The sequence below is a fragment of the Lasioglossum baleicum genome, unplaced genomic scaffold, assembly GCF_051020765.1.
Source record: "Lasioglossum baleicum unplaced genomic scaffold, iyLasBale1 scaffold1776, whole genome shotgun sequence".
Taxonomy (NCBI): domain Eukaryota; kingdom Metazoa; phylum Arthropoda; class Insecta; order Hymenoptera; family Halictidae; genus Lasioglossum; species Lasioglossum baleicum.
Window position 1 is genome coordinate 14,355 of NW_027470835.1, and position 17,807 is coordinate 32,161.

General features: G+C 28.9%; 3 protein-coding genes across 3 annotated transcripts; 1 reads left to right on the plus strand and 2 right to left on the minus strand.

Annotated features, from left to right (window-relative positions):
* Positions 1–4,528: 4,528 nt before the first annotated feature.
* Positions 4,529–6,613, minus strand: LOC143220971 (N-acetylglucosamine-6-sulfatase-like; the record flags this gene model as incomplete). Its single annotated transcript, XM_076446518.1, has 9 exons — positions 6,503–6,613; positions 6,372–6,431; positions 6,087–6,293; positions 5,842–6,003; positions 5,605–5,775; positions 5,344–5,545; positions 4,958–5,250; positions 4,759–4,875; positions 4,529–4,684 (listed from the first exon to the last, which is right to left on the minus strand). Coding segments are annotated over exons 1-9 (1,479 nt in total), but the record flags the coding sequence as incomplete, so codon positions are not given.
* Positions 6,614–7,366: 753 nt separating this feature from the next.
* On the plus strand, positions 7,367–12,363 carry Metrs (methionyl-tRNA synthetase 1). The gene is made up of 16 exons (XM_076446519.1): positions 7,367–7,469; positions 7,933–8,084; positions 8,177–8,293; positions 8,382–8,525; positions 8,647–8,766; positions 8,845–8,960; positions 9,036–9,152; positions 9,224–9,262; positions 9,338–9,502; positions 9,673–9,949; positions 10,035–10,416; positions 10,507–10,720; positions 10,806–11,042; positions 11,515–11,830; positions 11,907–12,131; positions 12,214–12,363. The coding sequence occupies exons 1-16, from the start codon at positions 7,367–7,369 to the stop codon at positions 12,361–12,363; spliced, it is 2,874 nt and encodes a 957-aa protein (XP_076302634.1).
* A 3,928-nt stretch (positions 12,364–16,291) lies between these two features.
* LOC143220974 (ionotropic receptor 75a-like) lies at positions 16,292–17,709 on the minus strand (the record flags this gene model as incomplete). Its single annotated transcript, XM_076446520.1, is given in 6 exon segments — positions 16,292–16,385; positions 16,451–16,657; positions 16,738–16,951; positions 16,954–17,008; positions 17,212–17,426; positions 17,498–17,709. Coding segments are annotated over 6 exon segments (997 nt in total), but the record flags the coding sequence as incomplete, so codon positions are not given.
* Positions 17,710–17,807: the final 98 nt, after the last annotated feature.

Consider the following 17,807-nt stretch of genomic DNA (forward strand, 5'->3'; position numbering starts at 1 on the left):
GAGATAACCCGGCAATGGTATAGTTGCCCGCGTGCTGCCTTTGCGCCGCTGCTTATACGCCCAGCCGTAAATTCATCGCGTTTGCGTCTTGAATCACGCGGTACGCTTTTTGAACGTAGAGTATCCAGCAAAGAGAAATCGTCCAGAGGGAGATTGAAATAGTAGAACGAGGCGATGCTTTAGTACTTGTAATTCGCTTCGATTAACAGTTCATTGGAAATGAGTCATCTCTTAATATCTTCTGTATCTCTTTAGTATTAAAGATATATCTGCATCGATGTTCAAGCTTGTTTCTCCAAATACTGCAAAATAAAATAAGTTTAGAAACTTCTAACCGTTAATTAAAATACATTGCAAATAACGTATATGTATATATTATATTGCATTACGTCATTAAAGTATCTGTAGACCATCTGGTAGTATCCCATGAGCCAATAATATCAAGTTACCTCAAAAATAAGAATTATACAAATTGAAGTAGGTATAGAGCTTTCGGTAGCAATTACAGAAACAACCAAACAACTAGAAGGTGAAAGCAGAAGTAAATAAATTATATGTTTACGAAATGTCTCTTACTTTACAGTACTGAATCTGTTATTCAAATAAACTGCGTTAACAAAGAAATAATTATCATACATAACAACGTTGTGTAACTTTAGTTGAAGAGAATACTGTTAATATATTCAAAATAAATTGTTTTCTTTTAAAATCATTAATCGTTTCAATTCAACAAAATAATTTCACCATTATTTCTTATTTAAAGAATATGATTTATATTCGTTAAATATAATCATTCCGTGTGAGTATTGAAAATCAGGAAAATTTAACAATACATTGCAGTATTAATTATAACAGGCAAAAGTATATCCGTAGTAATATCCATCTTTAGTATTTTGATCGTTCTTATCTTTCTTTTTCATATCCGTTCTTTTTTTTTTACTGAACATTTACGGTAGAGGTAGCACGGTTCTTGCGAAATTAAAAACTTTACGGGTACGTTCATTTCGGCCTTTTAAACGGCAGAGGAAAACCGGTGAAACGCGGACATATTCGAATCGCGTTTTCATCTCGCACGCGATCTCGTGAATTCTCCGTCATAAAATCCCGACGCGATCTTCGAAGTACGTCCAGAAACATTTTATTATTTCCTATTCTCGCGTATTATGCCGTTGTATAATTTCACTGGCGAGAAAAAAGAGAAACGGATGGAGGAAGGGAAAGAAAGAAAAGAGTACGAGGACGAAGTACGTTGCACGCGGCTATGCACCCGACACAGCAGTAATTTGTAGTTTTTACGAGAAATTCTATATTTGCTCGAGCTTTTCATTAACCCTCTCGCGTTAACCGAGCTGCGACACGGTAATAAGGGTTGCATGAGCAAAAGAGCAGCCGACTGAGCGCAGCTATGAGTCGGTATAGCGAAGAGGAGAGCTACGGTTAAAAAAACCGAGGGAAAGAGCGACCAAGTGGGAGAACTTTCTGCTACCAATTAATTATTTCTGTGACAAATACCGGTAGAAGCAAACCTTACATCGGACGAAACGAAGAACGACAGAAGCCAGAATCGGTACACGTAGTGTTTATTAAGAAGTGTCTCATTTTCATGATGAGTACCTGAAAGAATATTCACAATGAGATTTTTCTGACTGAATATTATTGAAGAAATATTTAACGATAAGGATTTTGAATGTTTAATTATTTATAATATTATAGTATCAAACAATCAAAGATTAAATCTCCGATAAAGATTTCAAGCTATCGTCGAATCGTCGATGCGATTCACTTGTAATATCTCAATGTATTATATGATACTAACTATAATAAGTTTGTATTATTTCGAAGATAGATATGTTATGAATTTAGATGCGTGTATATACGTACATAAATTTTCATACAATTACATTATTCAATTAATTCCAATTTCTATTTCCATTTCATTATAGGCGTATACATACACAGATTTCTATCGGTAATCATTTTTCATCGTGACGGTATTATTGTCGAGCATAGCATATGTCACTGAAACAATATTTTGATAAATTGTTTTTATTATTTTTCCAAAATATTTTAATTACATTGGTTGCTTACATTTGATTGTTTCAACAATATATCGTGGCTTTGAACGAAAATAACATGAACTGAAAAACCTTTAAAATAGAATCATAACCATCGATTAGTCGGAAGTATAGATATGTACCTTTGTTGGAATAGAAAAATTGGCAGCTGCTGGATTCACAAAACGATTGATGTTACGTTGTAGGATACAGGAACAAAAGTGTGGACAGGATATCTCGAGAACATAAGTACTCGACTAGATCTTCCGACACCTATTGGTATCTTGTTCGTTGTAGGCATGAGTGGCGCTCGTTTCTAGAGTTACAAAACTTCGCTAGCCAAGGGCCGTGCCTAAAACAATATTGGTGGGGGCAACGAGAGCCCGCGCGACCCCTACACATTAGATATTTATTTAAGACCGTCCGACACGGCTGCTTTGCTCTTGTTCACTATGGAATTTGTGCTTCGTGTACGTGCAAATACATATACACGACGTACAGCTCACTGACGAAGGTACCAAGTAGTCGGGACTAAGTACCCCAAACCCGAAATGTTGACCTAGTTAATAGCTTCATGTTTGATTTGACTACTGTTGTCCGGATAAGCGGTTCCGTAATGCGAGCCCTGCTCTTTTATTATTATCGGCCGTGAAATTCAATACTATTGAAATTATCTTCAATTAAGGATACCGACACTCCTCTTTCTGCATTACCTTCCTTTTTCACTTATTTTTCTTTTTTATTATAATCTTTATAAATTATTCCACAAAATTTCACAAACTTTCACAAAAAAAAAAAGTTTTTAACTCATTATTTTTCGATTCGGCAAAAGATTTGATGCAAATTTACATTTCCTATATTAACGTTTATTGTGAGAATAAAAAGAATAAAGGATAGGAAAATAATAACTCTCGACAGATTTGTAATCTGTTACTATCTATTATTATTAACAATACGCACATAAACGCTTTATACTTCAAATAAAGTATATTTAATACTTTCTCGATTAGTAAGCAACAGTCTAATAATATAATACATAGAATGTTATAAATATTATATTAACTTATCATACCTTATAACTTGTTTGAATAGTATAAGTTGTTAAAAATTAAACAGAACCGAGATCTCCAAGGGGCAGGAAAGCTAGAATTCAAAACTCGGAAGCCAGCAAAAGCCATTGATCCTAATGCACAAGGAAACGATCACTCGCTCTAGTGATCAATGAAGAGAGAGAAAAAAAGGACTTTTCGCAAGCCGACTTACACGTTTCAGTGACGATGTAACGACTTCACAGTTCGAGCTGAGGTCTGTTAATCTTCCAACCGATCGATCGAACCAGGATTCATGCTGTTTACTGAAACACCCGCAAATTCTCTTTTTCAATGCTGCATTTTCAGCTGTGCTTCTTTTCAAGTGAAATGCACTGTAATATAATTCGATTTATAAATTTTTCTGGTTGAAAACTTTACATTACTAATATTCATTTGCAATACAATATTTTTGTTATTATCGTTTTATGTATTCTATGATTATTTTATAGAATGATGATTTTTCAACTTATCTTATTATTAACAAAAGCTTATTGTATATAATTAATTACAAGAAAGAAAATGTAAATACACAATTGATTCTTAGTACACGTACACTTTTAGTTGATGTTAACATTTCGACCTTTTCTTATGCAACATAAAAAGATGTCCCTTATGGTGCTTAACAGTGAAAGGAAGAATACTTTTTAGTTCCCCTTATCATTTGGGATTAGAAGAATTTAATGTGTGTAAAATTTTTTTAACTAATATATACGTTTTGTTGAAAAATGAATAAATTGAAAAATTTTATTCGTTAAAATGTAAAATGCAAAAAATTGTAAAATATCTCTTTATGTTGATACAATTTCTTTATTAGATAATTTTAGTATCTTATTATTTCATAAATCCTTTAACGATTCAAAACGTTTTAATAGATTAAATTTATGGATATGGTAGAAGCGTATTTCTGCTTTCTGTCTTCGTTCGGTTTTCTTTTTCTCCACCCCCGAATAGCGCGATTGCTATTCAGATATTCGAACCGCGGGGCTTTAATAAAAATATTTGCTAAGAAAACAGTTTGCCCGAGGTACCCAGGAAGCAAGACGAGTTATTCTTATATCCAGATTCGCGGCGTACTCTTCGCTTACGATTTCCATAAATGCAGTAATTCGAAGTAAGACGGCCGTCGGCGTTTCTAACTTTCAATGATTCATATCTTCATATCTTTATGCATATAAAAAAATAAAATAATAAATAACACGTTGCACTGTAATAATTTACCATTTTGATTTATTTTGTATTCGATTTATACATAACTCTATAACAACTATTTTGCAATGTGATTAAAAAGTTTTTAAATTGATAAGTATCAATTTAAAATATATTCGACGAAATAAGAAATACTAATTTATGAGACATGCAATATATTGAAACTTAGCTATATACATTTTCCATATTTGTAACAATACATTTTTCATTTTTACAAATACTCATATTTTTAAGACTTTTTTTCAATCTATATCTATGATGATGCTTCATGCTATATCCAATATTTTCCATTTGATATTTATCTGTAGTTATATTATATGCTTCAATGTAATGCTATGAAAAGAATAATAAATATCATGAAAGATTATTTTAATGTTATACAATATTTTGTAACATATTAATAATACCTTATTGTCTTCAAATATACAGAAAATATTATTAAACTCTGGTGATATACGTCGTATACAACTAAAAGTGTTATTTGCAGCATCTTGACATTTGCATGCCATATCTTTCATACATAACTGTGAAAGTTATAAATTTCAAGAGAATCAAATATATGTTAAATATTGTGTGTACAATTGTTTCTATAGCTCTGATACATACTGTTAGATTTGGATCATAATCACTTGGACAACCTGATGATGGTAAATTCTTAGATCTTTCTCCTCTATACTCTATTAAAAGAGTTCTATCTTTTGATAATTTTTTTTTTAAGACAGAAGTTCCATCTGATGAATGTTGTATACCAGCTATCTCCAAAATTGTTGCAAACAAATCAACACTGCTAACAGGTGCACTAATTTTTGAAGGTATAATTCCAGGACCTCGTATTAATAATGGGACTCTAATATCTGTTTCATATGGTTGACGTTTATCTATTGGCATACTAAACTGACCTATAAAATAATATGCAATTAAATTGACTTATATATATTTTTTAGTTCTAATCTAAGTTGTATTAAAATTTGTGTAAACATAAAATGTATTACCAATATGATATCCATTATCAGATGTAAATATAATATAAGTATTATTTAAAAGATTTTGTAGTTTCAAAGCTTGATATACATTTTCAACAAGCTCATCTATAGCTAGCAATGTTTCCCACCTCTTCCTATAGATTTTATCTAACTGAGGTAACAAATTGTCAGGAAGTGGATATGGTCCTCTTTGTATTAACCAATGCTTATCCTATTGAATGATGTATATTAATAATATAATATAATAATGTCAATATTCATGACAAATACCTCTACTATTGTATTGAAATTAGGTGTCCTTTTGGCGATAACATCTTTAAATTTATCTACATGTCTCACTGCTGGTATAAAAGGTGCATGAGGTCCAGGTGGTGCCAAAACCATAAGAAATGGTTGACTATCTGAATTATGGGCCTTAATAAAATCTATTGCCATATTATTCTGAAAAAATATAATTTGAAATACACAATAATGAAATGATAAATACACTATTTTTTTTATACTTACTATTACATCTGTAAGATAGTCATTTGAACTATTACCATATTCTTTTATAGTACCATTTACAGACAAAGAATAATCATAATATTTGGAATTTCCAATAAGTCCAGCCCACCAATCCCATCCTATTGGTACCCGTGTATGTCCATCAACTATTTTGGAGCCATACTATATAAAATTTTGAAATAAATTTTATTTCTTATATAAGAATAATTATTTTATATAATTTTATATATTTTACATCTGTATACTTGGTTTAAATATTTTCCAGCATAAAATGTTTTATAAAGCATTTCCTTTTTTAAATATGCAGCAAATGTATTTGGTTCTTGCATTTTTTCCCATTGAAGACTATTACATCCTCCACTAACCGAGTTATTCACTACTAAATGATTATGTTGATATCTTCCAGTTAAAATTGATGCTCTATTTGGGCAACAAATAGGCGAAGCAACAAACTAATTATTAAAAAAAAATTTATTTAAATATAATTATAAGTAATAGCTATTTATTAGGAAATGAAATTTCTAGCTCACGCAATTTGAAAATGTTGCACCCTTGCTTCCAATTATATCTAATGTCTTTTTCATCGGTGTCTAAAAATAATAGTTAATTAACTTTTACGTTTGTTCATTTTATAATATATTTTTTTTTTCTTCATATTTACCATGCCATCAAGAAATATATCCAGATCATCAGCAACGATTAATACAATATTTTCTGCACAATATGATAATAATATCCGATTTATAAAAATCCAAATCAATAAAACAAACATTTTTATTCAATTTTAATATATATAACAATAATCCGTTTAAGTAATATAAGGGTATTTTCCGAAAAAAACAAAATTGTAATATATAAATTGTTTTAAGATATGTCGTATAAGACAAATTTTTATTTTCAATTACGCATAATTTTACATTAAATAATATCAAAAATAATAAAAATTGTTATACAATTTAAATAGCAATAATCGCAAAATTAAATTCTTCTTAATAATGTACAAAATTCACATCAGAGGGCACTAGTTTCCGGTATATTTATATCTATAAAAATATTTATTACGTATTATGTCACAGAAAAGCAGTTCATAGTAAAATTAGTAAAAAAATAAGTAAAAATGCCTAAGTTTATAGATTTCATTGGTAATTGATTGTTATAATAATAAGTATATCCATTACAGTTAAAATTTGTGTAAATGGAACAATTTACAGTATTACCAACTGTTATTCAGTGTTTGTTAAATTTCATATCACATTATATTAATCGAATAAATGGTTACTCTTTACATGATTTGTTCCTTTATAATTCAAAACAGTGTAATGAATGGTATTAAGTAAATAACATGAATGACAAGTTACTTCAACGTTTTTGAGGTTAATAGGTTCTAAATAGATTGGCAATGTGCTGTGAAACTATCATGGTATCCGTTTCCAGACCGCATTTACTTGTCGCTCACATGTGTCGGTTGTGTGCTGAAAATATTTTCATCTATTTATTGTGAATATTTATTAACTTATTAGTAAAAATGAATATTTCAACGAACGAAGGCAATCCGAATACATTAAAGTTAGTAATCGCAGCTAAACTAACTGAAGAATCTGTTAATATAAAAACGGTAAAACCAAAAGGTAAGAAAGGTAATCTCTCTTTTTCATATAATTTGATTTCTGAACATATGATGAAATATTATATGTTTCTTTCACCTGAATTTTTTCCATACTTTCTAAACGCATTAATTTTTTAAGATTTTGTAATTGGTTTTTTATTTTTAATCAGTAATGTTTAACAAATACACATGTATTATGTTATTCATATCTTAAATCTCATTATCTGGTAATCCTTTAAATAAAAATGATAAAACGTAATAGTTTCTAATAAAAATAATATATTTGATGTTAAAGTAGATACATTATTTTGATCAAAATTTAATTTAATGATCATTAATATGACAATAAGAAATTATTCTTTTACTTTACAAATTTTTTGATTAGAAATTCTAATTGAAATTAACATAAAATTCTAATTTTTAAATTATTTTTGTATACTGTTGTTATAACTAATGTAAAATGAGTTATTATATTTTGTACATAGCAAGCTTTTTGGGCCGTTTACCTTCCATTGAATTGTCATCTGGGTTAGTGCTATTTAGCACTAACGCAGCAATGCAGCTCATAGCACCGTCATCTGAAGAGATAACATTGACAAATAATAAGTGGCTAGAGTGGGAGATATCTCAATTACAGGTAAAAATAAGGAGTTAGTTATAGGTGCTTATTTATGATTTATTTATAATAAACTATATTAATAAAAAAATTATAATTTATATATTTTGCAGCCAGCAATAGCATTCTACGGTAGTACAGGAATTTATAAAACTACACAGAAGTCATGTTTATGGTTTTTATTAGGAAAACTTAATAAAGAGTTAGAAGGCAAAAAGTACTTAATTAAGGTAATTTATGAGAACGGTATTAATATTTTAAATATAATATCAGTTAAATTGTTGTGTTAAAATTAATATTTTACTTAAATCATTTTAGGATGACTTATCATTGGCAGATGTATGTATTTGGGTAACTCTGTGGTCTACTATATTAGTTACAGAAATTGGAAATGAATTATGCAAAGAATATTTATCAATTAAAGATTGGTTGTCCAATATTGAAATACTTCCAGTTATTCAGGTATAAAAGTCTCATGTTATCAATTTTATAAAACAGTTTATTTCATTAATTGTCTGTTAATATTACTTTTTCAATTAGTATATGTTATTATATATTGTAATTGCATATTTCATTTCTTTAGGATGCCATCAAAGAATATAAATTTGAAAGGGGCTTAAAAGCAATTTTCAGTATTCAAGCTGCATCTTGGTTTCCTGTTAATAATATTATTCCAAATCTTCAACCTTCTAAACTAGTAGATGTAAGTTTACTATGGTAATTATTAATTTTTCATTATGCAATATTTCATATAAATCATTAAATCATTTTAATAAATCAGCTTAGTCCAACTAAAGAAAAGGAAGCAGATGCAGTTAGTCAAGAAGAAATACAAAATATTTCAAGGAATTGGTCTTCTAAGTCATATCCTGATGCAAAAAGTTTTCCTTATCCTGTGTAGGTTTGAATGGTTTTAATAAATAATTAAACATATCAATATGCAATTGATACAAATTTATATGTGATTGTTAGGTTACCAAAAAAAGGAGAAAAAAATATTTTAATAACATCAGCATTGCCTTATGTTAACAATGTTCCTCATTTAGGAAATATTATTGGTTGTGTCCTTTCTGCTGATATTTTTGCTAGGTTAGTATTATAATATGTATGTATTGCATTAATGTTAAATATTTGTTTCAAAATATATTGTTTGTTTGTAGATACTGTAGACAAAGAAATTATAATACCTTGTTTATTAGGTAGGTACTCACTTTAAGGTCTTAGTAATATTAATAACAATAATATTTATTTTTAAACATCAATAAAATTTTTAGTGGTACTGATGAATATGGCACTGCAACAGAAGCCAAAGCTTTAGAAGAAAAAACGACGCCACAAGCTATTTGTGATAAATTTTTTGATATACATAATGATATCTATCGATGGTTTAGCATAGGATTTGACCATTTTGGTCGTACTACTACACCCGAACAAACAGAGTAAGATGGATCTTGTACTACCTGCATTATAGAATGTAATTTTTTAAGGTTTTATTGTTTTAAACTACAAGTTATAGTTATTATTATAGTTATTAACTATTTTTCATATGCTACATATTTATTAAAATGGTAGATGTATTTGTATTATATAGGTATGAATTATTTTTCAGAATTGTGCAATCATTTTTTTTAAGAATCAAATCACAAGGATATGTATTAAGCGAGACTGTAGATCAACTTCTTTGTGAGTCTTGTGACAGATTTTTAGCAGATAGATTTGTAGAAGGAACATGTCCAAGATGTAAATATGAAGATGCACGTGGTGATCAATGTGATGGATGCGGTCATTTAGTGAATGCAACAGATTTAATAACTCCACGATGTAAAGTATGTAGTAATAGGCCCATCAAAAAGAAATCTGAACAATTCTTCCTAGATTTGCCTAAGGTAAATATTTGATTGTGATGCCATATGACATTACTTTGTTATAAATTTATGATATTTTCATGAAAAAAAATATTTTTTTATATAGTTAGAAAACAAGTTAAATGAATGGTCTTCAATTGTGGAAAAAGAATGGTCAAACGTTGCAAGAGTGGTTGCAAAACCGTGGCTACGTGATGGACTCAAACCACGATGTATAACTAGAGATTTAAAGTGGGGAATACCTGTTCCAGTAAAAGGTTTTGAAAATAAAGTGTTTTACGTTTGGTTCGATGCACCTTTCGGATATATCAGTATCACAAAAAGGTACACAAAAGAATATGAACAGTGGTGGAAGCCTAAAGATGTAGAAGTTAATCTGTATCAGTTTATGGCAAAGGACAATGTTCCATTTCATGCTATAATGTTCCCTGCTTGTTTATTAGCAGCTGACGAAGGTTATATATTAATGAAACATTTAATGGCAACAGGTAGGAATTTCATATATTAAATATAAAAGTAATTATATTATTATATATTTTTCTATTTAAATGATTATTCTTAGTTAAACTTAATTTTAGAATACCTTAATTATGAAGATACAAAGTTTTCTAAATCACGAGGTATTGGAGTGTTTGGAACTGATGCTAGAGATACAGGTATACCAGCTGATGTTTGGCGATTTTACCTTGCATACGTTAGACCTGAAACTCAAGATTCAAATTTTAATTGGGTAGATTTAGCAACTAAAAATAATAGCGAGTTGTTAAACAATTTTGGAAATTTCGTTAATAGGTGTGTGTGTGTGTGTGTGTTTTCATAATAAATAATATGCTTATTGGTTCTTTTAATATTTTTAAGAATTATTTTTAATAAACAGGGCTCTAGTATTTGCGGAAAGATATTTTGAGTCTAAAGTACCACCAATAGAACTTCAGGAAGATGACTTAGTATTATTGGCATTAGCTCAACGTGAATTATCGTTTTATATACATGCTTTAGAGCAAGCCAAATTACGCGATGGTATAAAACACGTTTTAGCAATATCAAAGCATGGAAATCAGTATATGCAATTCCAAGAACCATGGGTGAAAATCAAAGGAACTGATAATGATAAGTAAGTGGCATGCTAGTTTTAATTACATATATAATATTAGATACCCCAATTGTAGACCTTTACTGTAGACCTTTACATTTTTCTGTACAAATACTTTATGTTCTTAAAATATTTACATTTTAATTTTATAAACATTTAAAATATTGTTGCATGCTTTAACCATTTTATTTTATTATCTTTATTTTATTCGTTGGAAATTCATATTATAAAATAATTTTTTAAATTAGAGATTAGAATATCTTTATTTCCTAGGTACTCTTGTTCAGTGTGGATTGCTGTTATATGACTTAATTTTATGCTGTAAAATAAATCCTGTAAACTGATTGTGACTGTTAATCAACTTTCATGTATTAAATTATGTTCCAGGTCTGTTACAGAACTTATGAATAACACTTGCTTAGTAGAACTAAGTGACACCACCGTTTTTTATTTAAACATAGTGTAATACTCTACTTTTCTTTATTGTTTGTAGAAAAAGAGCTGGAACAATCATCGGTATTTGCTGTAATTTGGCATGCCTTTTGTCTGCTCTTTTGGCACCATTTATGCCAAGTACTGCTCGAGAATTAAGATCGCAATTAGGATTGCACATTAATAGTTATGGATATATCCCTGATGTTATTATGAATATACTTCCAACGGGTCATAAAATTGGTAAACCATCTCCCTTGTTTAAAAAGATAGAAGACAAGGATGTAGAAATATTAAGAAAGAAATATGCTGGTAAGCAAGAAACTACGAATAATGGTAGAAATATAAAATCTTTGGACAATACAGCTACAAAATTGGTTAGTGTATACTTCATATCATAATGCAAAAAATTGTGATAATTGTTGCATATAATATGTATTTCTTTTCTTTCAGGATGATAAAGTTGAAGAACTGAAAGCCACGCACGATAAAAGTGGTTGGCAATCCAATCAAATTCAAATTTTCTCAGATTTAAAAAAAAAGTTTTGTAATCTCGTAAGCGAAAAAAATAAGCCATCCGAACAAACAAGTAAAAAGTCTGAAGTAGTTTCTACACCTGAACAAAATGGAGATGCTTTGAGTGACATTGAAAATTTAAAAGATGCTATAGCCAAACAGGTACAATAAAATAACATATTAACAATATCATAAAGTTTTGACTTTATAGTTATTTTTGTATATTTTATCTTTTACATTTTAGGGTGATATTGTACGTAAATTAAAAGCTAAAGAAAAGAAGTCAGTATGGCAACCGGAAGTGGAAAAATTATTGAAATTTAAAAAACAATTAGCAGATCTCACTGGAACATCACTAGTTTCAACTGACAAAAAATCGAAGAAAAAGAAATAAAAAGTATAATATATAAATCATTAAAACCTATTAAGGTTTCATATAACAAAAAATCATTTTCTTACAATATGTGCACTTTGGAATAACATCAACAGTACATGGTAGTTTTATTTTATGTTTAAATAATGTAATCTATATAGATTATTTAATAAAATTAATTTATACATTAGATAAGAAATTATAAGTTAGTAGTTTAATTTTTACCATACATTTATTTCTTGGAAGGAGATAAAGAATTAACATAAATTATTTATTTTAGAACTTAAAACTTTATTATTGTAAAATTCCTTTTCTTTTGTTAAAACTAGATACTTTGGTCTTTACTATAATTGTACTTTTATCCACCACATTTGCCTGATTACGTTTATCTAATTGGTATTTATTTGTTCTTGTTTTTTATTAATATTATTTGTTTCTATTATCTATTTCTGCTTTCTTCGTATTGTACGAAATATTATATTTTCCACAAAACAAATAATAACTGATAAAATAATGCCAACAAGTAAGACAAGTATAATTGGTATTGTGTCCTTAATCGTCACACTTGTTACATAGTGTTTGTCTTTATCACAATAAAGTTTTCTGGTACTCCAACGTGTCAGTTCTCGTTTTCGAATCCCCGAAGTGTATATCCTAATAAGACTATAATTACATAATTATTAATCTTGCAAATATAATATACATTATTTATTATTTTTGAGAACTTATTTTTCTAAAATTCTTACCCTATCTTTGTTATTTCGTGAAACTTGCTCTTTGGAGATGACCAAAACCCTAATGCAGTAGGCCGACGCAAATGAACTTCAGTAAGCTGACAGATCATTTCATTATCAAAAACACGCTCTATAACTGGATAAACGAGATAAGGTTCTGCGTGATAAGCAAATCCAGACTCACTCATCTTTTTTACACCATCTGATATTGAACAAAATTTTTCTTCTTCTGGTATGGTGTCCCAATATTTTTTAAAATATTGAACATCTTTTGCAGGAGACTAAAGAATGATTTTTGATCATACAGATTTAATGTTTTAATCTTCGCATGCAATAAAGAAAAATGGTTTAAGTTATGTATAATAAAATCGAGACTTACATTCAATAGAACATCAAAATAAACACTTTTGTGCGATGCAATTTTCATTTTACTTTTTACTAATGAAAATAATGAATCATTCATTCTATCTAAAGGTGCATACAATCGACTGGATACTATTGATGCTGAATAATAGTTATACACGAGTAAACCAAAGATCATCGTTTGAAGAAAAACAACGCGGCTTGAAAATTGATTGTTGCCAAATGGTAATCCTGTAATATCAAAATATCGAATATAATTCTACATTAGTGATGATTTCATTTGTAAGTAATTAATATTATATTATAATTATTATTATTTATGAAGTCATTTACTTTGTATGTGTAATAAATAAATATTATTCAATCAAAATAAATCGTTTATTAACAAACCTTGTTGACATAATGCGCCGACAATAATAAGACCTGTCGAATCATAATTGGTGTTTGTAACATGTTTTTCAAGTTTAAAAGCTGCCCATAAAACAAGAACTATAATTATTGTTAATAAAATGATCATGTACCAAACATTTTTTTCGAATGGTCTAAAAAGTACGTTCATGTCTACTTTTGATCCAGGCACAGTAAGAAACATAAAGCAAGTCCTGTAAAAATAATTTGAAGAATTAAATATCATTAAAATAATATGAAAATAGTAAGGTATTGATAATTTCGAGTTTATGAGCCCTTATTTTAGATCGGATATAAGATATTTAATTCTTTCTTTTATTACTCGTAAAATTAATACATGTAAGATTTCGTCAAATGTAACTTAAATTATAGTTATACCTATTTCATCACAGTCGTGAAAAGTTTGCTTTGAAATTGTGACCAGGATTTGTCTTTTTCTATCATAATAATTAAACTATGTATCAAATAATACAAATGGTCAAGAATATAACGTGTATTAAAGTATATGAAAATGTGATTAATTTATATACCTTGTAGGATGAAATTGTACGATTACATCTGCATGATTGTATCTGTCCATTGTCAAATATGATGGAAAGTATCCCAAATCGGCAATATTATTCTTGAGAACAGCAAAAAGTGGTCCAATGCTATCATTTTTCTTCCAATACGTCAATTCCATTATCTCGAAACTAAAAATATGGTTCATGAACTATTTGTGTTATTGGTAATCACAATATTGTACATTGTAGAAATATTCAAAAAAATTACGTGAAATTGAATAAGTCTCCAATGTTTTCCATGATAGTAAATCCAAATTTTGACCAATTGTCTATAAGAATATCATTACTCTCTCGGAGGTATTCCACTAAACTTTGATTTTTCGGTCTATCTGTTGTCTATTCATAAAGTATCATGAATTTATATTATTACTGTTATTAATTATATCAATAAATACGTATTATTTTTTTATTTGTATTTTTCATTGAAAAGATAACTTTTAATTTTATTATAAAATACAGCATTTAAAATTTCTTAATCATTGAAAAATAGTTTATGAAATTGACCATTAATGCTATAACTGATAATATAAGTTTGCCATTATCCTTTTCATTTCTAGAATATGCAAATGTTTGGAATTTTTACAACATTCTTATATTACTTACAACACCAGCAATTTTAACTTTCATTTTATGATAATTCCTTCTCCTAGAGAATTTATTTGTTTGTAGAGTAATATGTAACCCAGCATCTCTAGACCAGGAACCAAGTTCTACGATTTTTAATAGACCTCCACAAGCTTTGCAATGATTATACACATCGTACAGAATATAATCATCATTTCTCGGTACAGCTACCGCAATATCTGTGATGATACTAAATGCGCTGTCGTTTAATAATTTGACAATGTGATTCATATTTTTTCCCAGAATTAACCACTGATGTAAATGGTCAAACATCTGATGGGCCGAGGTCTAAATTGTAGATTGCGTGTATCAATCTTGAAATCGAGAGTATATCAGCCAGTAAATGACATGCATGAATGTATAAATAATGCGATTATACCTCGTAAAAAATTTTTAAAACATCCTCATCTGTAATTGAACATTGTAGATTCAAAAATATGCCTAAGTTCCAATATCTAGTGTCCAAAAACTGGGTTATATTGAGTGTCGATTTGAACTGGCTTATAGCTACTCCAATTCCGACATCGCTGAGAAGCTTGAAGAGCTGATAATCTGTATCAAAATATTTATTTGAATTATAATCTTAATTGTTTGTTAAATTATTGATTTATAACTTTGTTAAAATAAAATTATTATAATACAACAAAATAAAAATAAAAATTTGTCAAAAAAAATTATTTTGTTTTTAAAAATTAAGAAATTTCTATCTCACGGGATGGAGATTACACACCTTCAGGTATTCCACAAGAAAATCCAGCCACTCTGGTAACATTCTTAGAAACGAAATAATCGCGAATTATATCTATATTATTTGCATACGAAACAACGATTAATTGTAAGTAAAAGATATTACGAAAATACATTCCTCTTACTATCGTTGTCGTTTATTCACGTAAATCCAAGGACTGAATGTAGGAAGTTCGTGATACAGTTCCCAGCAGTTATTCGTTCTTTCATTTTGTATGAAGAAACATGTCATTGTTGACATAATGGCTCTTTAAGAAAAGAAGTACTGGTGATTCTAAACTCTTTTATAGTATAACAGTCTATAATGTTTTACGATTACTATATCAATCTACTATTCGGACAACTAATATTGTTTATATATTAATATAACTCATAATTTATAACTATCTATTTTATTTTCTTTTGCTATAATTTTAGGAGAAAAAGTAACATAATACAATATTTTAAGTTAATTAAAATTATTCGCTAATTGAAAGTCTACTCTCTTATTAATGAAAACAAATATGAAAATTATGGATTTATGTCTAATAAATTATCTTTGCTATTGCCACTGCTAAAGCTTCCTTTTGATTCACTTCTGCCTTTTCGACTTTCAACCTTTTTTCTGTGAAGAATACGTAAACATTTATTTTTCATATTTATAACTATACATCAGATAGAATAACTTACCTCATCGAACGTTGGTAAACAATATTTTCTACGATACAAATAATTACAGCTACGAGTATTCCAAATGCTAATAAAATTAAAGCTGGAGCAGTTTCGTAGATTGTGATGCTTCTCGTCGACAAAGTATCAGGTTGACACTGCGGCTTTCTAGACGACCAATGTTTGATTTGCCGATCGCGAAGTCCAGTATTAAACATCTTTGTTAATCTTAAAAAATAAAAAAGTTCTAGAATATCAATGGCAATTATAAATGAAAAAAAAAAAAAATAGATCCACTGATTATTCACCCTATTTTTGCTATTTCAATGAACTGTCCATTGTGACTAGCATACATTCCCATCACTGATTGTTTAAACAAATGTATTTCCGTCAATTCGCAGATTTTATTAGAGTCAAACATTCTTTCGACGTAAGGATACGCTGTATTGGGATCCGTGTGATACGCTAAAATACCTTGACTTACTTGTCTAATACCTTCTTCTATTGGTAGATACCTTTTGATTCCGGTAGGGGATCCCAACGTTTCTTGCGAAAATAATCCGACTCCCAGTTCAATCTCTATTAATTCAGTATTACCGGTATTATTGTAACATGTATAATTTAAAACTTTGATTTGTACAATTTTCAAAACTTTTTATAAAAAAGAAAATCATCGATCAATTTATCATACAGAAATTTAATTCGATATTTTAATTATTGGTCAAGTTTTATTCTCACCTGTAACGCGTACGCTGTAAGCAACAATCATAGATAGTACTTACATACAAAAAGTAATTTAGATATGGTACAGCTTCTGCAGCAATTTTTAGATTACTATCAGCAAGAACAGTTACAGAATCTTCCATCATATCGAGGGGTTCGCTTAATCGTGCCGAGACAATACTAGCCGAGTAATAATTATACATTATCCAACTGTGTATAGTTATTTGAAACAGTGCAATACGACTGGGTAATCGTTTTGGTAAGAAATTTGCACCTACAAAAGTTACAACTTCAATAATATTTAATTTTCAAAAGATATTTCAATTAATAGATATTCTTTTGTACCTTGTTGAGACACAATTCCTATAGACAATACCACTGCACCGGAATATTTTTCTCTCTTACCGACGTCCTCTCGGTTCATTATTATTTTCATAATGAATATGGAGAATATGCTGAAAGCAGCAAATACATACCACGTTTGCCGTGTGAAGGGCTTCAAGAAGATTTCTAACTTGATTTTATTCGTTGAAGTCGATAGCAGCATGAAGCAGGGTCTAATTAAGGACACAATGTTTAAGTTTCTGAGTTGTATGTACTTCTTACAATTAATAATAATATTTGTAATGGATTTATTGTGAAAAATATGTTTTGT